Source organism: Centroberyx gerrardi, chromosome 22, assembly GCF_048128805.1.
Source record: "Centroberyx gerrardi isolate f3 chromosome 22, fCenGer3.hap1.cur.20231027, whole genome shotgun sequence".
In the NCBI taxonomy this organism is placed as follows: domain Eukaryota; kingdom Metazoa; phylum Chordata; class Actinopteri; order Beryciformes; family Berycidae; genus Centroberyx; species Centroberyx gerrardi.
In genome coordinates, this window is record NC_136018.1 from 24,566,584 (window position 1) to 24,592,791 (window position 26,208).

At 41.7% G+C, this 26,208-nt stretch overlaps 1 protein-coding gene across 1 annotated transcript in view; it reads left to right on the top strand.

Moving 5' to 3' along the window:
• The window catches only part of cubn (cubilin (intrinsic factor-cobalamin receptor)), a 110,181-nt gene that overhangs the window by 742 nt on the left and 83,231 nt on the right, over window positions 1-26,208 (top strand). The window contains exons 2-15 of the mRNA XM_078291476.1: window positions 284-413; window positions 2,039-2,134; window positions 2,387-2,425; window positions 2,527-2,628; window positions 9,906-10,009; window positions 12,280-12,406; window positions 13,895-14,063; window positions 16,273-16,404; window positions 20,027-20,122; window positions 21,358-21,482; window positions 22,191-22,383; window positions 23,184-23,302; window positions 23,617-23,851; window positions 25,627-25,808. Coding sequence (XP_078147602.1) covers window positions 284-413; window positions 2,039-2,134; window positions 2,387-2,425; window positions 2,527-2,628; window positions 9,906-10,009; window positions 12,280-12,406; window positions 13,895-14,063; window positions 16,273-16,404; window positions 20,027-20,122; window positions 21,358-21,482; window positions 22,191-22,383; window positions 23,184-23,302; window positions 23,617-23,851; window positions 25,627-25,808 — 1,849 coding nt within the window. The remainder of the gene's footprint in view (window positions 1-283; window positions 414-2,038; window positions 2,135-2,386; window positions 2,426-2,526; window positions 2,629-9,905; window positions 10,010-12,279; window positions 12,407-13,894; window positions 14,064-16,272; window positions 16,405-20,026; window positions 20,123-21,357; window positions 21,483-22,190; window positions 22,384-23,183; window positions 23,303-23,616; window positions 23,852-25,626; window positions 25,809-26,208) is intronic.

Consider the following 26,208-nt stretch of genomic DNA (forward strand, 5'->3'; position numbering starts at 1 on the left):
GATGAAAGGTATTATATTAATATTATACTTGATTCATAGACCGAAGATTACCTGGAGCTCTAAAAATCCTTGTTTAGAAATCCATTTTGAATACCCCTTTCTTAAGCAATTAATTGCAGCCTCTGCGATTTGGAAATTGCAGAAGTTCATATTGCAATTTTGATTAATTGTTCAGCCCTAACGCCTAGATTGACTGGAATAAAACTGCTGTCTGTGTACAAACAACTTGATTGGTCTCTGAGCTCAGGGTCTGGTGTGTTGATGTGGTGTTTTGACCCTGTAGGCCTCGCATGCTATCAGACAACGGTCACCTGGTCTTCTCCACCGGTGACAGCAAGGAAATCCGCTTCCAGACCTCAGCATCAGGCAAGGTTAAAGTGGGGAACGAAGACCTCACCCAGCTCCTGAGTCAGGTAAGGTCAGATACAACCCCCTCCCGCCACCCCCACCCCTACACACACACACACACACACACACACACACACACACACACACACACACACACACACACACACACACATACTTTCGTCATCCATCATACATGTGGTGCAAATTGTGTTGTACTCCCTTCAGGACACAAACTTCCTGGCAGATAAACTCAAATTTCAGTCCAGGTGAAATGTAGTTTTTTTAATTAAGCACTGGTTTTAAGAAAGGTGCTATATAAATACAATTATTATCATCATTATTATTATGTATGTGAATCACATCATTCATGACCATACTGACCATAATAGGACTGAAAAGAATGTCTGCGCCTATGTTTTGATGGTGAAGGAATACAATAGTGCAAATGAAAACATGATAAACTTTTCAGATCATCATGCAGTGGAAATTTCAATGATATTGTGTACAGAAGTAGAAGTATTGCAATTTTGGTGCTTTTATACAAATTTGGCCTGTACTAGTTGTTGAAACAAGGGAATTCTGGTTGCAGTCACAGCATCCCTAATGGCCAGTTATGAATGCTCACATCATCATTATGAGGATGAATTCTGCAAACCAATTAGCTTATCCAAACTCTTCTAGGAAATATTCACTGTAATGATGTAAAGTAATTACCAACATTTTACTGCCTTGTTCTAACTTCCTTCTCCAAGTGATTTTTATGAGCATGAACAGAATTTAAAGCTTACTGCACCTCATATGAGACCATGAATGATTAACAGTTTAGGAAGCAGACGCAGCAGTTTGCTCTGTACCAAAGATCAGGACTCAGTATAAAAACTCTCCCATGTTTAATAAGATGAGGCACCACTGGTGAAAAAGGCATATTGTCTATATATGACTAGATTAATCAAATTGAGATATGATAATATTTTGCTTCTATAACTACAGTAGTTTCATAAAATATCCTCCCCCAAAAAATGAATCAAAAACATGTAGAAGTAGTTAATTTCTGTGTTTTTATACCAGCAGTGCAAGTACACCAAACACAAAATTAGTTGGAAGAAACTTTGTTTTGTTTTTTCAAAATGACCCTGTGTGCAAAACACTTCTTTCTACTTGTAGATATGGCCAGCAAATTAAACCTGCTGCTTCTTAACAAAAATAGCTATATAATAGCCTCTATAGATTTATAGAGGCTTTTTTGATATCTTTTGTCATTTCTATTTTATAGGATATATTACATGAAACAATAGCAGTCTAAGATTCCATTGTATACATAGTAAGTCATAATACTAAAAACGTTGTTTCCATATTCAACATATTGCCTTATTTCATTCATTTTCAGTTCTTTTATGTGTAAAGAAGCGTTTGTAAACTGTTTTTGAAAAGCTATAAAAATAAAGATTATAAAATAAAGATTATTATTATTATGTTCAATTCCATTCTCATAGGATGAAAGGATTTGTTTTTCCTATTCACTTGTACTGCCCCACTTTAAAGTCTATTTCTGGTGCTTAGGCTCTGCAGAAATAATGTGTTTTAAATGTGTCACAGTGGCAAATCAGGCTACAATGCACAAATTTCTATCATGTACTGTATGTATGTCACATATGTATGTACAGTATGTCATATGTATGTCTGATTTCAGGTCAAAACCAACAAAGCTGACATTGACAACATAAAGTCTCATGGAGGTGGAGTTTCCCCTGATGTCACCAACAAACTCAACCAGCTTGACACGAGGGTAGGACATTTTCCAATATTCCTCAAAGTTCATCCCAAAAAAGTTTTTCATACAACAGAAATGATATACACTCTTTATTCCTCGATCATGTTTGATTCAGTGAAATAGGCCATTGCATGTTTGTAATAAATACCCCCCAAAATTTTCCTCTGTCTTAATATCATTTTGTCTTCATTGTGTGAATGTGCTGTACTAATATATAGGCAGTGCCAATATATAATAAATGTCTTCTCTCCTTTCCTTGCTTTTCAGGCGTCAGCACTCGAGACAAAAGTGACGGCTCTTGAATCGGTAAAAAACCCCCACAAAGACAGCATTCACTATCAGTTTGTCATAATGGCTCAAACTGAAGACTGTACCATTTTTCCTTATCTATTCTATTCTATTTCTAGACAGTCCAGAGGAGGTCTTGCAGCAGTAATCCCTGTCAGAATGGAGCAACATGTCTGAACTTGCTAGACTCTTTTCACTGTGTCTGTCCCAGCAACTGGGCTGTGAGTAACACACACTGTAACCCACTGTAACAAACACTGACACACTGTACACACAGTAACACACTCTGACACACAGTACACACTCTGACACACTGTACACACAGTAACACAGTGTAACACACACTGACACACTGTACACACAGTAACACAGTGTAACACACACTGACACAGTGTAACACACTGTAACACACACTGTGCACACAGTAACACAGGGTAACACACACTGACACACTGTACACAGTAACACAGTGTAACACACACTGACACACTGTACACACAGTAACACAGTGTAACACACACTGACACAGTGTAACACACTGTAACACACACTGTGCACACAGTAACACAGGGTAACACACACTGACACACTGTACACACAGTAACACAGTGTAACACACACTGACACAGTGTAACACTGTAACACACACTGTGCACACAGTAACACAGGGTAACAGTGTAACACAGTGTAACACTGCAACACACACTGACACACTGTACAAACAGTAACAGTGTAACACACTGCAACACGCACACAGTGTAACACACTAACACACAGTAACACAGTGTAACACACTAACACACAGTAACACAGTGTAACACACTGCACACACAGTGTAACACACTGCAACACACTGTACACACATTGTAACACACACTGACACACTGTACACACACTGCAACACACACTGACACACTGTACACACAGTGTAACACACTGACACACTGTACACACAGTAACACAGTGTAACACTGCAACACACACTGACACACTGTACACACAGTAACAGTGTAACACACTGCAACACACACTGACACACAGTAATACAGTGTAACACACTCTGACACACTGTACACACAGTAACAGTGTAACACTCTGACACAGTAACACAGTGTAACACTGTAACACACAGCAACACACAGTAACACACTAACACACACTGACACTGTACACACAGTAACACACTGTAACACTGTACACACAGTGTAACACACTGTAACACACAATGACACTGTACACACAGTAACACAGTGTAACACACACTGTAACACACACTATACACACAGTAGCACACTGTAACACACACTGACACACTGTAACACAGTGTCACACACTGTAACACACACTGACACACAGTAACAGTGTAACACACTGCAACACACACTGTACACAGTGTAACAGTGTAACACACTGACACACTGTACACACAGTAACACACTGTAACACACACTGACACACAGTAACACAGTGTAACACACTGACACACTGTACACACAGTAACACAGTGTAACACACTGTAACACACACTGACACACTGTACACAGTAACACAGTGTAACACACTGTACACACAGTAACACACTCTGTAACACACTAACAAAGTGTAACACACACTGTACACACAGTAACAGTGTAACACACAGTAACACAGTGCAACACACTGCCACTGTACACACTGACACACTGTACACACAGTAACACACTGTAACACACACTGACACAGTGTAACACACTGCAACACACAGTAACACACTGTAACACACACTGACACACTGTACACACAGTAACACACACTGACACACTGTACACACAGTAACACACACTGACACAGTAACACAGTGCAACACTGTAACACAGTGTAACACACTGTAACACACACTAACACAGTGTAACACACTAACACATTGACAGACTGTACACACAGCGTAACACAGTGTAACACACAGTGACACTGTACACACTGACACACTGTACACACAGTAACAGTGTAACACACTGCAACACACACTGACACACTGTACACACAGTGTAACACACACTGAACACACAGTAACACACTGTAACACACACTGAACACACAGTAACACAGTGTAACGCTGTAACACACTGCAACACACACTGACACTGTACACAGTGTAACAGTGTAACACACACTGAACACAGTAACACAGTGTAACAGTGTAACACACACTGAACACAGTAACACAGTGTAACGCTGTAACACACACTGTACACACAGTAACAGTGTAACACACTGTAACACACACTGACACACTATACACAGTAACAGTGTAAAACACTGCAACACACACTGACACACTGTACACACAGTGTAACATACACTACACACAGTAACACAGTGTAACACACGGACACACTGTACACACTGTAACACAGTGTAACACACTGCAACACACACTGACACACTGACACACTGTACACACAGTAACACACTGCAACACACACTGACACACTGTACACACAGTAACACACTGTAACACAAACTGACACACTGTACACACAGTAACACAGTGTAACACACAGACACACAGTAACACAGTGCAACACTGTAACATACAGTAACACACTGTAACACACACTGACACACTGTACACACACTGACACACTGTACACACAGTAACACACTGTAACACAGCGTAACACTGTAACACACACTGACACACTGTACACACAGTAACAGTGTAACACACTGTAACACACACTGACACACTGTACACACAGTAACACAGTGTAACGCTGTAACACACACTGTAACACACACACTATACACACACAGTAACACACTGTAACGCACACTGACACACTGTACACACAGTAACAGTGTAAGACACTGTAACACACTGCAGCACACACTGACACAGTGTAACAGTATAACACACACTGACACACTGTACACACAGTAACACACACTGACACACTGTACACACAGTAACACACACTGACACACTGTACACACTGTACACACTGTAACACACTGTAACACACACTGACACTGTACACAATAACACAGTGTAACACACTGTAACACACACTGACAGACTGTACACACAGTAACACAGTGTAACACACACTGACACACTGTACACACAGTAACAGTGTAACACACTGTAACACACACTGACACACTGTACACACAGTAACACAGTGTAACACACTGTAACACACACTATACACACTGTAACACACACTGACACACTGTACACACAGTAACAGTGTAACACACTGCAACACACACTGAAACACTGTACACACAGTGTAACACACTGTAACACACACTGTACACACAGTAACACACTGTAACACACACTGTACACACAGTAACACAGTGTAACACACACTGACACACTGTACACACAGTAACACACTGTAACACACTGACACACTGTAACACACACTAACACACTGTACACAGTAACGCGGTATAACACAGTATAACACACTGTAACACACACTGACACACTGTACACACAGTAACACAATGTAACACACACTGACACACTGTACACACAGTAACAGTGTAACACACTGTAACACACACTGACACACTGTACACACAGTAACACAGTGTAACACACACTGTAACACACACTATACACACTGTAACACACACTGACACACTGTACACACAGTAACAGTGTAACACACTGCAACACACACTGAAACACTGTACACACAGTGTAACACACGCTGACACACTGTACACACAGTAACACAGTGTAACACACTGTAACACACACTGACACACTGTACACAGTAACAGAGTGTAACACACTGTAACACACACTGAAACACTGTACACACAGTGTAACACACACTGACACACTGTACACACAGTAACACACTGTAACACACTGACACACTGTAACACACACTAACGCACTGTACACAGTAACACGGTACTAACACACTGTAACACACTGTAACACACACTGACACACTGTACACAGTAACACAGTGTAACACACTGTAACACTCTGTAAGACACACTGACACACTGTACACACAGTAACAAAGTGTAACACAGTGTAACACTCTGTAAGACACACTGACACACTGTACACACAGTAACACAGTGTAACACACTGTAACACTCTGTAAGACACACTGACACACTGTACACACAGTAACAAAGTGTAACACAGTGTAACACACTGTAACACACAGACACACTGTACACACAGTAACACACTGTAACACACACTGACACACTGTACACACAATAACACAGTGTAACACACAGTAACACACTGTCACAGCCCAGGCTCAATGGACTTGACAAAAAGGGAGACCACACATATTTCAAAGTAATACAACAAAAGATTTATTGTAACCTAAATAAGTAAATCATCCAAATTGAGATAAAGTGTGTAAGTCTGTAACACACTGTAATAGACTGTAACATACTGTTATGCCCAGCCTAGGGGAACTGGACACAACTAAAAAGAGTGTGACTCCCCACTTTTCCCCGCTCCCAAGGAAGACCAGAAAAATTGTATATCATTCAAAAGTAGCAGGTTTATTCTCCGGTTTCTTTTTGCTTCAGGGTGGGCATAGCCAAAACAATAAACAAAAGGAATACAGAACCAGGGGCCCGTTCCATAAAGCGCGCTAAGAAAAGTGTGGATTAAAGTCCAAAACCTGACTTGAATGAACCTAACAAATCAGTCGGGGCTAAAGCGGTTCCATAAAGGTCAATTCAAGTTCACGCAATCAGACTAATTTGAGACAGGTTCAAGTAGTCAAGATAATTGTGTGTGCACGCCATTCTTAAGCAGCCCGAGAGGTCGAACATGGATCAAATCGATACACTATGGCAAAAAGCAATGGTAAAGAGAGAGTGGCGATGTTCACGGCCACCGAGCAGCGCTTATTAGTAGAAATATATGAAGAAATGAAACATAATAACCAAAAAAGGTAATACAGCTGCCATAAACAAAACAAGAGAGAAAGCCTGGCAAGAAATTACTGATCAATTGAATGCGTAAGTAGCAACTAAGTTAAAATGCAATAAAATATTTGGATACACCAAATTAAATCTTGGGCACAATACATTCAAACAGTTAGTAAGAACAGAAAACCTGTAGGTTATTAAAATATCTTATACAAGAATACATAGATATTAAACCTCAAGGCTGCAAATGTATACATGTTCACTCGTCCAATATATACGTATATGAATGATTTAAACAAATTAAACTTTTTTTAATGCGGGGGGTGGGGGGTGGGGCACTTTTAAACAGCAACAACTTGAGTGGGGAGAAAAGAACGTGGCAGCAGGTGAAAACTAAATATAAAAATATTGTGCAAAATGGTAAGTATGCCTATAGGCTATATAAGCACTTAAGCATAATCAGCTTGATGCTAGAACTGTTCAATCTCATGATGTTTATTAATTGCAGCTGCAAAAAAGAAGAGTGATGTTGCTGGCACCGGGGGAGGGCCACCACCAGCACACTTAACTCCTGCAGAGGAGCTGAACAGGGGGAGGCCAGTCATTGAGGGAATAGAGGGGGGAACAGCGTCTGAATCCATGCCACCTAGTACTCATCAATGAAAGGACACGCCATGACTGACAAAGAATGACACATGGGTTGAGGTCCTTATTTAGAGACCTTTACTGTATTGATTGAAAAACCATACACCCACTAAACACATCTAAGTTTACTTTTTGACATTGTTTTAAATGTATTAACCAATACATTTTTAAACATGGTTTCCTATCGGGCAAATAGAGGATAGAGGCATATGGATTTAGATACTACATTTCTGGTCAATATAATTTTTTGCAATTGTACTGTTAACTATTTATGTAGCTATTGTCATTCTATTGGGGTAATTTAGATTGAGACATATTTTATGTAGCATAAGCCTAAATGTTTGATATCACATACCATATAATTAACACGTAAGTTGATTTTCTATGAACTTTAATTTTTTGACTGATAGTGGTTAATAAAGTAAAATAATATGGCAGCGCGCCAGAAAGTCAGTGGTAGAATCATGGCTTTCCCGTCGGGTCAGTGTTACAGGAACTCTGGTTAAGCAACAACTTAGGCTTAGCCTGACAGTTAGCCTGCCCTGGACCAGGTTAGTTTCCCAGCATAAGTTGCCATAGTAACTGAGCTTGAACTATGTTGAATTTGCTTTATGGAACCGAATCAACAGAAAATGAGTCAGACTAACCGAAAGAAGCCTGGCTTATTTGGTAAACTCGCTTTATGGAACAGGACTCAGGTCTAACTTACCTATCCAAATAGAGAGAAACAAAAAAACATAGGTAACTAACCTAACTCCCTGAACCAAAACATGAGAAAACAGTACTTAAACAAAAAGGCTACCCACCCCTACAAACCTGGAGCTGCTACTGGAATAGGTATTTACAGATAACTCAGAGTCCTTAAATACTGCAACTGCATACAAGTTACTGGAGTTTGGTTACAAAGTCAGCAGCTGCATCACACATGGTCTGGCCGGTTGGGAGCAGGGAAGAAGAGAGAGCCCCTGGAATCAGCTGTCCTCGGCCTTATATCCCTAACGCCAATCAGCATTCAGGACACACCCCTCCAATCACCTGGTTCATTCAATAGGAAAACCCCACCTGCAAACAATTACCCACACTCCAGAGAGGGCACAGAGAGGGAGAGAGAGAGAAAAAACAGAATATGCCAATATACATACATACCACAGAACATACATGACCCCCACTGGGTCATAACACACACACTCACACACTGTACACACAGTAACACACTGTAACACACACTGACACGCTGTACACACAGTAACACAGTGTAACACACTGTAACACATTGTAACACACTGCAACACACACTGACACACTGTACACAGTAACACAGTGTAACATAGTGTAACACACTGTAACACTGCAACACACACTGACACACTGTACACAGTAACACAGTGTAACATAGTGTAACACACTGTAACACTGCAACACACACTGACACACTGTACACAGTAACACAGTGTAACACAGTGTAACACACACTGACAGACTGTACACACAGTAACACAGTGTAACACAGTGTAACACACACTGACACACTGTACACAGTAACGCAGTGTAACACACTGTAACACACACTGACACTCTGTACACACAGTAACGCAGTGTAACACTGCAACACACACTGACACACTGTACACACAGTAACAGTGTAACACAGTGTAACACACACTGACACACTGTAACACAGTAACACAGTGTAACACACTGTTTATACACGCTAAAATACAGTAGCACTGTAACATGTTGTAACACACTAACACACATTAACACACGCTAACACACACTGTAACACACACTTACACAATGTAACACATATTAACACACTAACACATTGTAAGATGCACTGTAATACACTGTAACTCATAGTAACATACTATAACACGCTCTAACACACTGCAGCACTGTAACACATTGTAACAATGTGTGTGTGTGTGTGTGTGTGTGTCAGGGTCCTAACTGTGCTACAGATGTGAATGAATGTCAGCTGTATTCAGGGACGTCACAGGGTTGTCAGAATGGAGCGACCTGCATTAACATCGCTGGATCCTTCACGTAAGTCTAAAGACTCCAATAATATGGTTTACTATTCATTATTGTAATGAATGTGTTGTTACTTTATTGTGTGTCGTTTTCTTTCCCCCCTTTCTTCTAGTTGATCAATGTCAAGAGCTTAGGGTACTTGAGAGGGGGCAATGCAAATAAGTCTGTTATGATTTGCCCTGCAGCCATGCTGAATTGCCATGTCATTTATATTCGTGATGAAATTCAGATTCCTTGCAAACTCTGAGTTTTCATCAGTCAGGACGTGCTTTTATATTATGGATTCTATGCCTGCCAGCTTTTATGTCCTGAGCCATCCTGTGAAGACTTTGTATCTATATGTAGTTGGGATGTAAGGATACATTTAACTCTTTGATACACCATACTGGATTCACGGTTCGATATTATCCCAATATTTTGCACAAAATCTGAATGAAGATAATTATAACTGAAAAAAATCTTTTTATTTCTGAGGGAAAACAAAACCAAAACAGTAGTGCAAACCATAAACAGTGATTACAGGTGTGTCTTAGTTCAATTTAAAACGTTTTAAACCTGCAATAAGCGATTTCAGACCCTGTAACCAATCCTGAAACTAACGAATGCTACGTGGAGATTTCCATGAGACATAATGATATAAACAAATAGCCACACACGTGGACCAGCTGTGTTGCTGTTTTCACCTCTTTTCTAAAGCTTGTTGTCAAAGTCGGCCCGAGTAATGGCAAATCGATGAAGCGAGTGAGTGAATGTTTTCAACTAGTAAACTTGCTACCTACCTCTTCACTTGTCATTGTGAGACATTTAACCTTCAGCGGGTGAAAAATCTGGCAAAGCCAGGGCTGTCCTTAAAGGCCCTGACACACCAAACCGACATCAAAGAACCGGTGGCGACGAAGGCCGACTGTTGCGTCGCCTCACGTCGCCTGTGTCTGGTCCAAAAAGTTGCACTTAAACACACCACAAAGACTACAGCCGACGGCCAACTACCACGTACGTTCTGCGCCTGCGTGAAGGGAAATAACTCTCCATACCATATGTCTGATAAGAAGTTGCAAATGGCACTGGCGTTGTCAGCCCTTGGTCTTTTGGTTGTGGAAGAAGAAAGGAAGAGGCGGAGGTGAAAAATAAGGAGAAACCGCACTAAATGGGTGAAATCATGGATACTCCAGCGACAGGCTCAAGGTGCTTTCCCGAACCTGTGTCGAGAGCTGTAGATAAATGAAACCTCCGATTTTAAAAATTTCGCTCGGCTCTTTCCTGTTCAGTTCCACATGTTGAAGGAATTTATCAGTCCAATCATCCAGAGGCAAAACATGAACTACCAATCAGAGTGATCTCTCTCACCGACGGGCTCCACCGCCGATTCAACATGCTCAATCGGCCGAAAAGCCGCCGACAGGGTCCGACTAGTGCCGACGGTGCGGGACACACCGCAAAAACTAGGGACACAGACGCTCTCTTACAATACTTGCAGGTGGTGTTTCTTGTCAGTTGTTGCCATTTTGTTCCTCAATTCATAAGCAAAAATGCTGCACTACAGCAGATTGAAAACTTGACGGAGCGTCCTCAGTTTTAGTTTGGCCATCTTGTCTCCTACTATATCTACACAAGAGTGAGTTCAGCTGGGCTCACCAAGCTAAAACTCTGAATTCTGAATGCCATTTCTTAGATATTACACCACAGCTGAAATCAAGAATTTTATCAACTCCATGATGCATATCGCCAAATTTTTGTATCACAAAATTTTAAGTCACAGACTTTCCTTACATCCCTAATGCGTAGTGATATGTATAGTCTATCAAATGTCTTGCAATATGCCATTACTCCAGAAATAAAATCCTGTTGCCATGTGCCATGTGTATCAGTATGTACTGTACTACTACTGTATGTTAGTCTGTTGGAGGTCTGTTGCCCTGTACCATGTGTCAGTATGTACTGTATTACTGTGTTAGTCTGTTAGAGGTCTGTTGTCCTGTAACTCCCTGATAGTTTGTTACCTTACCAAGTGATTCATAGCATGGTTTCATACTGGAAAAAGTGCAGTTAAAAACCATATTGAATAAGAATATCCATTCCCATCACTGTCCTGTCCTGTATCACATTTATGATGCCTTAATGATAAATCTGTTTGTTGTCCATCTACTGATTTATGAATCATCTTGTATTCTAATAGTGTTCATTGACATCATATCTTGATTTCACACTGCTATAGGCTGTTGTCTCCACCTACCATTGTAATATTTTAAAGACATTTCTATGTTTCTGTTTCTGTTCTGCAGTTGTAGCTGTTCTCCAGAGTGGTCCGGCTCCCTCTGTACAGCGCGTTATGATGACTGCAGGACTGGAGGGCAGGACCTGTGTGTACACGGCATGTGTATTGATGCAGACCGGATCGTACCTGGACAGGTAACCAGTCACATCTACCCAGCACATGCAAAAAAATGTCCACACAGCAAAATGTGTTCATTTAACTCTGAGAGTGTAAAAATCAGAACAATGCCAGTGTTTCTGTCAGTCCACACCATCAGTTAGATAGTTAGATAGTTTTGAACAGCTGCCCAAGAGCCGTATCAGCTCTATGAGTGGACAAACCCATCAACAGTTGTCAACTCAAATTAATTATCACTGAAAAATCAACTCATACTAACACAGGAAACATATTAACACAGGAAACATGCTCAAATATGTATTTGCTCAAATAAGGTTTTGCTCAAATGAGAATAAGGAAGTGGGGGTGATTATGGGTTCACATAGCGGACAGTTTTGGTGGCTAACCATTCATGGACTCCCATAGAGGTACTGAATGTACACTAAAACATAAAAAAGGTTCTATCAAAGTGAACAATCACTATAAAGATGTTACAACTTGGAAGCATTCACATGTTTCCCTGTGGGAACGCCCACATCCAAAATAATTTCATTCATGAATCAACCATAGATTAACTGCAGCAGATATTGCTCGCTTTTCGTAAGTAGAGTTGATTATTTAGTGTGAATATAACTGATAATATAGGATCTCAATCCTAAATCCACCGACCTCAGTGGATTCAGTGCCATGTTTGGCACCTGTGTTGACATACTTCTGCAATTTGTCATGCCACGTGGGAGCTATCAGAGCCTGCAAAAAACTCCCACGTCCTACTTGTAATTACCACTAGGAGGCTAACGTTAACTAGCCTGGTAAGACCATCCTGATCACGTGACCTCACATTCTGTTTCGCTCCACGGATCAGTCTGGACTTCTAGCCGCCCACATCGATTTCCTGAAGTTACAATGTAACCGGGCCAATCAGGGACTGCGTCATAGTTGATGACGTGAAATACAGGCCGCCGCTGGCAAAACAGTAATGGCGTCTCCTGAAGCAACGAGCGGTAATGTTAACGTTAGTAGAGTAAACACAGCCATAAGTGCAGTTATTGCAGAAATAGACTCAATAACAACAATTAAACAAGAACAAGAGTATGCACTAGCGGAGTTTCTCGGCGGAAAAGACGTCTTCGCCGTTCTTCCAACTGGATTTGAATTTGGATTCGCTGATTGGCTGAAGGAATTTGTCTGTCAAGGCAAGTACTCCCGCCCACTGAAATCGATGTGGGCGGCTGGAAGTCCAGACTGATCCGTGGAGCGAAACAGAATGTGAGGTCACGTGACCAGGATGGTCTTACCAGGCTAAACATTAACAGCTTTTTTTTTGTCAGCAGGTCGTATTTATGGTAAATCCAAATGGCGTGAATGTGGCATGGGCCCCCGTGGCACATGGTTGAGAATCACTGACCTATAGCATAGCTCAGTATCATTTTCTTTTGCTGTATTATTTCCTCTGTTTGACTGTACTCCATAATACAACACAGTTTCCATAATGTGACAAATGCTGTATTTCCCCCCATAACCAGCCTAAGTACCAGTGTATTTGTGAGAGTGGCTGGGAGGCTCCGGCTGGGAACCCAGCCTGTGTAGCTGATGTTAATGAGTGTAACCGGCCCAACAAGCCTTGTTCCACCAACCCTCCTGTTCCCTGCTACAACACCCAGGGTTCCTTCTACTGCGGAGCCTGTCCTGCAGGTAACAATCAGTTATACAACTAATATAGTCAATGCCCAGACAGAAACGAAACGAAAAAAAACAGGACGGACAAACCCCGTCTTTATTTGGTCACATGCAACCATCTACAACGCATGCACACACGTGCACGGCGGCCGGCACACACACACACATGCTTTCAATGGCGCTGTGAAATTTATCCTCCGCATTTTCCCATCTTGGCCCGTTCTTCCTCCGCGGGGCAGGCCAGGAGCGGTGGGCAGCTATTTACAGCGCCCGGGGACCAACTTCTTTTTATGTCCATCGCTGGTCAGGCGACGATCTTCTTGCATATTTTTAGTGGGGGTTCTTATCGATGTTATATGGAGGAAACCCCCCAAGTGAGCACAGGGAGAACATGCAAACTCCACACAGAAAGGCCCTTTTTACGAGATAGCCCACCTGGGCACTAGGCACCGAAGGCATGGGGAGAACATACCCCCAGTGCCAACAGCGACCCAGGCGGGACGCAAATAGGAGTGGACACTGATCGGACGATTTAATATTGGCTTAATATTGACATCAGTTCATGTCCACATGTTTTGTTAGTCCTTATAGATCAGCAGTCTGCAACCATCTGCCATTGTGACCCAAGAATTTGCAGGTTTTGATTCCAACCAAACTTTACAGCTGCTGATTTCACTGATTAACACACCTTCAACTAGGGGCCTGTCTCGCGAAGTGGGTTAGTGAGCTAACTTTGGGCTTAACCTTTTGTTCTCACAACAGTGGCTCACTTTTAAGTGGGGTACATCACCATGGTAAGTTAGGCTGCACACCTAACCTGCTCCGGAGCAGGTTATGTTCAAGCTATCGGAAGAGATAGCATGGACCTTCACATGCACTATGCTTTCCTGGAAAAACTCCTCACTGTCAGGTGAAAAGAAGCGGCGGTTGCCAGAGCATTTTGATAACCACCGTTGTGAGACCAGGTAGCCAGGATTGCCATTGTTTTTGGTGTAGCTAGCTATTGCAAAGATACCCTGTGTTGAACTTGCTTCATGAGACAGGCCCCACAGAGAACGAAATTACTGAAATTAGTTGCTCTAGTGAAATGTAGTGGAATGAAAACCTGCGTACACATGGCTCCAGATGGCACATGGTTGCACACCACTGTTATAGAATATGATAAGTCCATGAGGACCCATATTACTTATGATGTAACTTAATTAATAATTAACTTTGTTGTCGAAATGGGAAAATAAATCAGTCATGGGAGCATCTTGTCATCCCTCTTTTGGGATATGGAAATGGCATACTATCACAGTCAGTGAGCAGTAAGCAGTAAATATGTCTTCTAAATACCAATACTGGATTCAAAAATGTTGAGTTGCGTGGGCTTAGTAAATACTGTATGCTCATCTGAAGTAGCAGGTAAGACCAACTCATTGGTCCCTACAGCAAAATGGTAGAATGAAATTCTTCATATGGTTATATGAAGAGTGTGGTCCAAAATTGTTGGCCAGGAAATAAAGGGGCTGACAGTTGATGTTGCAGTATGTAACATCAACTTTCAGTAGGTACTACATCATAGTAGGGCTGGGCGATGTGGACAAAAAAATGATCACATATACATTTAATAATTTGTCATGGAATCCTCCCCCCCGGGTGGCAGGAATCTATCCTGGCTTTCCCTGTCCCTGAGAGGTCCATCCGAGTTCAGCCATGGTCCAGCTTTGGGGATCCCGCCAAAATCTCTTTCAATAAATAATTTCCAGTCTCCCTGATTGAAATGTGGGTGGAAAACCTTGATAAGATTATGGTGGCTACCTATCTCATAGTTACTCATAAATTGAAATATATTTTTCTATGTAGCTTAAGTGAAAAATGAATGTATTGACGTTGTACTGGGTGAAAAATTGATATAGGTTTCCTCTAAAATTTTCTCTTAACTCACAAATAAACACTAAAGACGCTCTTCTCATAATAACAAGAAAAGATCTCATTGATCTTATAATAAGGAAAGATCTCATAATGAGAAAGCCTGGCGGACATTTTTTTTTTTTAAATGAATGCAGTACACTTCTATATGACTCAAACAGTCACAACTGTGAAAGAAAATTCAAGATGTCTGTGAACTGTTTGGTCAGTGTACAACCTTGACTCCTCTACGTATGTGTCTATGTGTGTGTGGTTAAATGTGTTGTGTTAATAACCAGAGTTTTGTTCCTATAATGTCCATTCTCCTCAGGTTGGCAAGGCAATGGCTACAGTTGTCAGGACGTGAATGAATGTTCGACCAATAACGGCGGCTGCTCCACCACTCCCATGGTGCAATGCCTCAACACCATGGGCTCCTTCCACTGTGGGCCCTGCCCTCCAGGTACGAAACAAGAAGAAAACCATGGAGAACAGAGCGATGGCTTGAAAAGCCACCTCTGTCTTAATTCACATCGCCAACATATTTCCTCCCTCTACTGTATCTGATAAAGCAATGAATAGTATCAAAATAAACTAAAAATTATGAGAAATTTGATAGAGAGGATAATATCATCACTAAATTGGTCAGATATGGTGATAAAACAGACATTTTTGAGGCCATTGCATGTGTGCATCGTCCAGTTCTGGGATGCTGTGAGGTTTGGTAATAATCATATTTCCTGTATTTCCTTACCATCCTTTGCATCAACTGATCCGGTAAGTTTGAAATTTTTTTATTCAACTCACAAAGGAACCGTTGACATCTCTGTTGTAATACTTACAAAATGTGCAATACAAAGAATAAGAAATTATTTATTAACAGGCATATTAATTATTTCAGTTAGCTACTGAATAGCTTAATAAAAATTGCACGACTCCAAACAATTATTAATTAGTTCGATTTTTTACCAAGGTCTGTTTTTAGAGCCATTCCTTATGTTTTGGTCTTCCAGCCATGCTGGATCCCACCCCATTGTGCGGTGCTTTGAGCTTGTGCCACCGGGGTTGCACACGTTAGCTGACATAGACAAGGTTTCTTCAGAATCTGCAGCCACCCCAGACCCTCCAGGACCCCCAGTTTGTCTGGGGCTGGCGGTGTCGTCACAGTAAAAAATGCTGAAATTTTTGCCCAGCTAGCATGTGGCCCGCTCCCTATGCTCTGTCTCGACATAGCTAACTTTCAACAGCTACCGTTACACCAAGTCAGTTTCACTAGAACTGTCCTGGATTTAATATGATATAAAGTTGCATGTCCTGGACAAAATAATAAACAATCAGGGAAGTACCACACCTTGTCGTATGGAAAGGTATTGATTATTCTCTTGTAAACCTGTAATTCTATGCTACAGTAAAGTGAACTTTTGTTGCACAAATATTCAATGGTTTCGAGTGCCGTGGCTGATTAGTGGTTGTCTACTCACGTCAGGTGGGCGGCCTGCCCACTAATGGCTATGGTAGGGGAAACACTGTACCTCAGTGGTGGCCAGTGTTGGGCAAGTTACTTTCAAAATGTAATATATTACATATTACTAGTTACTTTCATTTGAAATTAATAAGTTACTTTACAATATTACTGTCTGTGTAGAGTAACTCGTTACTTATTACACTACTTTTGCGTTACTTTCACCAAAATAACAGCAGAAGTACGACACCGCCAGTTAAAAGCTTCGGTAACACAATTTGAGACCCTTATTGGTATTTCACTTACATGTGTACTAGGAGAAAGAAAGCCAGCTCTGTGTTGGTCTTAAACCTCTTCAGCTCCCATCTAGCTCTCCGACGAGTGAATGCCCGGTCGCGGTTAACTCTGGTCGGTCTGACCCCGTGCTTTGTCACGCTCCTTCGTAGCTCTTTTAGCCTCTTATAAAACTAGTGCTCGGCGCCGATGGGTCCGTCGGGCTCCCGGGATTTGGTGACCAGAGTCTCCAGTCTGCCAACACGGCAGACTGGAGACTCTGGTCACCAAATCCCGGGAGCCCGGGGGCTGGGGAACGGGGAACGGGAACTTCAAGCCGATCGATCCGCGGGGCTACAGGGCGCTCCGGATCTCGTGCTGCCCTCCCTCCGTTCTTGTTTTGTTTTGCAGAGGGTCCAGCAGTTACAGTCTTGTCTTCCATCTTAGTACTATCTGCCATATTGATTAGCTTCGCGCTGTTCAATCTAAGCAACTACTCTGCATTCAAACTGCGTCTGTTTTCTTCCTGGTTTGGTTTGACTTTCTGCCGGTGGCGGTCCGGTGTTTCAGGTGGTAACGCTTAACTTGACATAGTAACTGTAATAATATTACCGAAATCCTATTAGTAACGCGTTATATTACTTCGTTACTGCTAAAAGTAATATATTACCTGTAACGCATTACTTTTGTAGCGCGTTACCCCCAACACTGGTGGTGACCATAATGTTACTTTGTACTTCCTGACATTAGACTGGGGCTTTAGACTGATTATCAATATGTGTTCTTGTGCGTTGATGCATTTTACGTAATATCTAACCACTGAAGCACGATTCAAAGAGAACAACAGGACGGAGGATGGATAAAAAACCCAGAAGTTTCCTTATTGCCAACCTCAAAGTATCGAGGATGCATCGGATGGTGACTTGACCGACAAAGCCCCAAGCCATCACGTCCGAGCAGTGCTGCAGTCTGCCGTACAGAGCTGGTTAAGAGATGGGAAAATGAACATCCGTGTGTCTTCATTGATCAGCGCGCGACGTGAAGCACACAGTCCATCTCAAACTGTCAGGAAGCTTCTCGTTCACTTTCATGAGAAGATCGTTCTCTCCAAGACAACTTGTGAAGAACTTTATCCACAAGGACACAAGTATCGACTTGACATTCTTGGCTTTGATAATCAGCCCAGGTTTCCCAGTGAAGAAATGTGCCCTTGTTTTCCCTCTCTTAAGTCCAGCTGATGCCAGTCGGTGTTGTTACTCCTCCTCTCTAATTCTACATTGATACCAACTGGCACAGCTGATTCAGGGTGCACTTTTTTAAAGTCGAGATGAAACGGCATTTCGAGAGTATCTAACTTCCGTATCGTGACGTATTTCCGAGTGAAACAGGAAAGACAAGCGGGACATAACGTTGGGAGGAATTTGATTTGAACGTTGAAAAGTGGGTGTGCTGTTGCTAGCTAGCTAACTAATGAATCTTAGCCTCTTAGCTCTGTGCGCTAAAAGTTGAAGATTGATTGATGGGTGGATGTCATGATATTATTGGTTGAAATTAGTTACGGGCATGCTTACGTAAGCACACAGCATATTTTGTTTTACAGGAAGAAAACATGATTGAATTTTGATATAAGAATACAATGAAATTGATTTTTGGTATTTTTTTTGGCATATATTGTTAAATAGGTGCACAGTATGACCGGGGATGTGATCTAAAAGGGTTAAAAAGGCATTTTTCATTTCATCTCGTCTTTAAGGACACCTGGTCACATGATGGATGGACACCAGCATGTGGATTGTACTGCCGTAATTGAGTGCTCTTTTGTCAGAAAAAAATAAAAATAAAATCAGTCATTCTGTCAGTCAAAACTTCACCTGCACAAGTTCTGCCAAAGCTTACAACCACCGAGGGGAAATCTCTATTTGGGTGACAGAGATGGAGAGACAGGGCAAGCTGTTGACCAGGGTCAGTCTGCTGGCTGGCCGGCCATGTACAGTTTATTCAGCTTCTAGTAAAGCACCATGACTCTGGTTTAAGGGTTTCTGGTCAGTTTGTTTTAAACTGGGCCTCCCATCGGCAAGATGCCGACCCGCCTGTTCTGAATCTGCTGCAAAAAACAGCCAACAACCAAAACAAAGAGCCAAAATTTGACCAATAAAACCAACCAACAACCAAAACAGAAATGCACAATCTGACCAATAAAACCAGCTAACAATCAATACAGAAAGCCACAATCTGACCAGTAAAACCGGCCAACAACCAAAACAGAGAGCAACAATTTGACAAGTAAAACCAGCAAACAACCAAATAGACCACAATCTTATTTTGGAGGAAAACTCTTGTTTATCTGCAGGTTATCAGGGAGATGGGAGAACATGCACCCAGGCCAACATCTGTGCTACCAACAATGGAGGCTGTTACCCCCTGGCTACCTGCTCCTCAAGCCCCGGTACACACACACACACACACACTACATTGTCTCCTATCAGGTTTATTGCTGTGTCTTCTGAATCTTTTATTCAGACTGTAAATCGCTTTCTTACAAGTGAAAAATTATGGCAATGGAGAGAGATAATTTCACTTGTTTAAATGCAACTTCTGCTTTCGAGAATTTTCTTTAGCCAAGTGACATTATCTCAAAACCAGTAGAACGATGCTTTACTTTATCTGCTTTATTTATTTATTTTTTTATTTTTTTATTTATTTATAACATATAACATATATAACTATCACTTGCTTCAAGAAAATTCTTGAAACAAGTGACTTTTTACCATGGCGAATAGGAGAGATTTAAGAAAGCAACAAACCTTTCTGCCCCCTTATGTTCAGATATAAATAATATAAATAATCCTCACATTTATTTATTTATTTATTTATTTATTATTTTATTTTATTTTATTTTTTTTGACCCCTCCACCACCCCCCCGCTTTGGAGGACATATAGCACTTTGTTTTTACATTATTTTGATTTTACAGCAATTCTTTTTACACAATTTTGAGATGAGGTACATTTTGACATGATCTAGAGATGAGGTACATTTTAACATGATCTATAGATACACATATACATCTGCACATGCACAATTACACATAATCCCTTATACGTATACATATATATCTATATGCACATATACATACACATATTGCATGGCAATGCAAAAAAATAAATAAATAAATAAAATAAAATAAAATAAATACATCACCACACATATCCAACTATCTACATACATAGCATAATGGTCCTCTTAATCACCAGCCCAACTCCCAGTCAAATGTATTTAGGAACATAGCTCACATCCACCCTTCCCCAATTCTCAAACTATCCCACCTTTCATGAATAATTAATCGTTCTAGACTTACTTGGGTCATACATTCTTCCATCCTGCTGTAATGTTTTACATAGTTTCTGAATCCTCACATTTATTTATGTCTACATAATATAGCCTAATAATCCAACAAGCCAAAACCTGTAGGTTCTGCTGCATACAATGAACTTGCAATGTAATGAGTCTGAGTCTGGCACTTTTCCTCTCTTGTGATCTTTATTGCATATAATCCCCTGTCTCTCTCCTTACTGTGCACTAGTAGGACTAAAATTAAAATGTAAGAGTGAGATGTGCAATGTGGCACATCAGCATTTCTTGATTAAAACAGGTAATTATGCTCCCTCCCTACTCCTACCAGGTTCCAGCCTCCCTATATGTACCTGTCCTCCAGGCTACATAGGCAACGGCTATGGACCTACTGGCTGCACCCAGACCAGCAACATCTGTCAGACCAACAACCCCTGTGTCAATGGACAGTGTGTGGTAAGTGTGTGTTACTGTGTGTGTGTATACATGCATGCATATTTGTGATGCTTTAATTATTTCTGAGAAACCTACATTTTCCTTATACAGCCGCACACAATGGGCCTCATTCACAAATCGTCATTGTAGACTCTATGATCGATGGAAAACAATTTTGTATGGTTAAAGACCTAAAATTAGCAATTCTCATTGCTAATCATTAATGTTAACACTATGTGGCTATCTGAACACAATTAGACCAATGTGTTAATTGTAAACGTGTGTTGATTAATCTTATATAAAGACCCGTCAGCAGTGAGACAGCTCTGACACGTTGAGAATGGCCTGTTTGCTGCTATTGGATTACTAATGTGACTTTGCAGATAGAGCACACAGACAGTTGTTTTTTAAAGCCCTTCACTCATTTTTTGTATCAGCAGTGCTTTATTTATCTGCAATAGAAGCCTTAAGTCAACACGGTTGTTATGGAGTTACCATGTATTCAATGTAAAAACAATTGACATTCATTGTTAGACACACCAAGAGTAGGAACAAAATCCAGTCCTTGAATCCTACATTGTTTTTGCATCAACACTATTCTTAAGAACAAAAGTAAGAATCATTTAAGAAAAGTTTTGTGAATAAGGCCCAAAGAATTCTATCCCTACATAACAACAAATTTGTAAACTCACCACTGCACCACTGCTATCTGCTACATACCAAACATAGGCCACCAGCGCGGCTCCTGGCTATGTCTGTAACTGTAACTCTGGCTGGGAAGGAGTCAACTGTGACCAGAACATCAATGAATGCTCCAGCAGCCCCTGTCAGAATGGAGGAACCTGCACCGACCTTCCCAACGGATTCACCTGCACCTGCACTGCCCAATGGACTGGCCAACTCTGCCAGACCCAACAGCAAGGTACTGGGGGAGGCACTGGGAGGACAACAGAAGGGGCTGCAAAGATGTGCAGTAGGCGGACGGACTGGTAGGAGGCGCTGGGAGGAAGCGGAGGGACTTTGAGCAAGATGTGGACAGATTGAGAAGGGGTGGAAAGAGACTGGGAGGTGGACGGGAGGGATTGGGAGGACGAGAAGGGGACTGGGAGGAGGTTGAGGGACTGGGAGGAGGTAAAGGGACCGAAGTTAGGATGCGGAGGGACTGAGGGGAGGCGGTGGAGGGACTGGGAGGAGGAAAATAGGGACTAGGAGGAGGTGGAGGGACTGGGAGGAGGTAAAGGGACCAAAGTGAGGACGTGGAGGGACTGAGGGGAAAAGGTGGAGGGACTGGGAGGAGGTATGGAGGGACTGGGAGGAAGAGCGACTGGGTGGCGTGGGAATGGACCGGGAAGAGATAGGGAGGGACTGGGAGGAAGAGATGGACAAGAAAGGGAGGTATGGAGGAAGGATATTTCATTATTGTTATTTTACAAAATATTTTATCATTCATATTTAATATATATAATCTATATGTTTTTATCAATTTTATTATTTTTATTCATCTACTTGAACATTTTCAATATCTTTACCTCTCTGGGTAAATTGTTGGCCCTGGGGCCCACGAAAGCCACTAAGAACTCAACAAAGTTGTGTCTTCTCATAAAATGAGAGCTGCAGACGTGTTAATTTGTACGTGGGGCATTTGTAATCTAATTAAAAATAAATAAATACATAAACTATGATGTCCTTAGGTTTTACTGTATGTATGCATGTGTGTTTCAGTGTGTGGAGGCTACCTGACTGGCCCTGCTGGTTCCTTTAGTTATCCCAACACCCCAGGTCATGACGAATACGACCACCAGGTCAGCTGTGCCTGGGTGATCCGCACTGACCCAGACAAGGTTAGACACTCAGCGTGTGTGTGTGTGTGTGTGTGTGTGTGTGTGTGTGTGTGTGTGTGAGAAGAGTTTCCTTCCAAAATGAGATAATGAAAAATGTGACACCTACTCTTATTAAATGATTGCTGGCCAATTATTAGCATCATTATTATTATTTGTATTATTATTGTTATTATTATTATTATTATTATTATTAGTAGTAGTAGTAGTAGTAGTGGCATTATTAATATCAGCATTATTATTACAAGCCAGATGTCTGTGTGGTGATGTAGCAGGACAGTAGGAATCCTCTAAACTCTGTGTGCTTTCTCCTCCAGATTCTGCTTATTACCTTCCCTTACTTTAACCTGGAGGCCAGCACCAACTGCAACTTCGATTTCCTCCAGATCCATGATGGTGACAGTGCCTCTGCCTACATGATAGGAAAATACTGCGGCACGAACAACCCGCAGGAGCTGTACAGCTCCCACAATGCCCTGTACTTCTGGTTCCGCTCCGACCACTCTGTCAGTGCTGGCGGCTTCACTGTCACCTGGCAGTCTCAGGACCCAGGTAGGGGTGTGTGTGTGTGTGTTTGTGTGTGTGCGTCTGTGTGTGTGTGTGTTCTGGTCATTTGAAATTGTATCATCTGTTTTGAGTGTTTGCCTCAGTGAGTGTGGATGCAGATGAACATAATTGGTTGAGTTAACACCTTGTTGGGCAGTGCCAAAAAAATCAAACATTTTTCTGGTTAGTTACATTAGATTGAAGCTCAGTGAAAAAGGCAAGGCGTAAAAGAGGAGTAAGCAAATATTATGAAGCCTAGCGCTCTTGAATACTCAGAATACTATGTACTACGTCACCTCTGTGCTCGTGGCATGCTCGTACGCCCTAGTGCGTGTGCTTGCAAACCATGCGATACGTGTTTTTGTTGTTGTACGGGGACCCACTTTCCTCACTAGAGCTGCTAGTGGCGGAAAACTCTTGTTTATGTTTAACATCACACACTGCACTTCTATTTCACCATCCTCTGCATAAGTACAAATGCTAGGGATCTCTGCCCAAAAAATAATGGAAACATGCAACACCTGCACTCCTCAATCTAATCTAGTTAATCTAGATTATTAGTCAATACTTAGTATGTCAACATTCATCTAACACTTCCCATCTCTTGTCCTCCTGTAGTGAACCCTGGCGCATCGCTGCCATGCAGCTATATTTTAAATTTTTCCCCACGGCACAGCCGCGGGCATCACGAGCCAAAAATCAGATCAGGCAGTCAGTCACTCAGTCAGTCATGATGCGCTTCGTCAGATGGCCTCTAGAGGGCATCTTTGACTGTGAGATGCAGTATTTCCCATACAGAGGCACAAAATCAAAAGTTGCTCAGTGTGTAGAAATGGATCTCTAACTCAATCCACAGAGTCTCCCGATGTGAAAACAAAAGTGATTACTTAACATTCCACAGTTAACGGGGATTTCAGGGATTTGCAGACAGTAACTCGTCTTCGCTGCCCTACAAACTTTAGCGGTAGGTGACGTCATCTTGTGGTATTTAAGTAACGTTAGTGGAATTAGGTCATTTAACCGTGTCGTAGTGCTTCAGTGCATAGAACTGAACACACGCGCCGAGGGTCTGTACAGGATCTGTGCTTGTTTGACCAGAGTTCATTCTTTGCCATCCAAGTTTGTCAGTTAGCTAACTTGAGCTCTGAGCCCTGTGGGTTCTTTGGGTCTGCCCACTGGTGTTTAAAGCTGGGGTAGTCAACTTTGGAGAAATGAGCAAGGATTTGAAAGTATACAACAAAAATACCTTCCTTCCTGATGAACAAATCTTGCGCCATGGGAAAATAACTGGCTTCCTTAAACAACACGTTTATTCCAGTCCCAGTATTCAGTTTTCTCTTTTGTGGATATATTATATATTATTCTCTCTGTAGTTTGCAGGGCAGGCAGGACTAGTATGACAATACACCTTTTGGCTTGACCCTTTTGGCTTGCCATAGACTAGACTAAAGTATCTATGCGCATGATTGACAGGCAGTAGGTACGCCTCCTTACAGAAAGCTCACCTGATTAGTTGAGGCCTACCTGGAGCGATGACATTTTGGAGAACTTGAAAACAGAGGCAGGGGCTATCACAGAGGCCTGATCTTCTCTCTGACCATTTGAATTCAAATGTCACCAAATAATACAAAAAAAGTTGCCTACCCCAGCTTTAACTCAACCAATGACATTATTTCTGCCTCTGCATGTTTGTAGAACTAAAACTCCAATCTGCTGCTAACTTGACCTAGCACTGTTGTTGATCCTGCCCTGATATCTCAACATGCCCCTCCTCCATTAAGTGTGTGGCGGTCAACTAACTGCCCCCTACGGCAACATCAACTCCCCCGGTTACCCTGGCAACTATCCGCCCAGCCGTGACTGCTATTGGATGTTGATGGTGGAGCCCGGCCTACTTATTACCTTTGCATTTGGCACCCTCAGCATAGAGCAGCACCCTGACTGCAACTACGACTTCCTGGAGGTGGGTAGCGCTGACCTGTGTCCCAGTATTCTTTGCGGGTCATCAAACCCAAAAGAAAGTCTGACACAGTGTAAAATTTCAAAATCTGTGATGAATCAGCTAGCTACTACAAATATTTTGAAATGAATCAGTGAGTCTTAGTTGCTGAAAAACATCTGGACACTTGATTTCTCCCATATCAGACCCTCCCACTGATAAAGTGAATATTTGAAATTTTGGATAGAGAAATTTATGGTTAGACGGATATATCAGGCCGATGTTGTTCATTATAAACAGGATCAGGTCCAGTCTGTGTTGTCTGATATGACAGATATGTTGCAGTTAGATTCATAACGTATTTATTGTAGAATTACACTGGTTCACAATACTGAATACTTTAATGATTTGCATTAAAATAGTC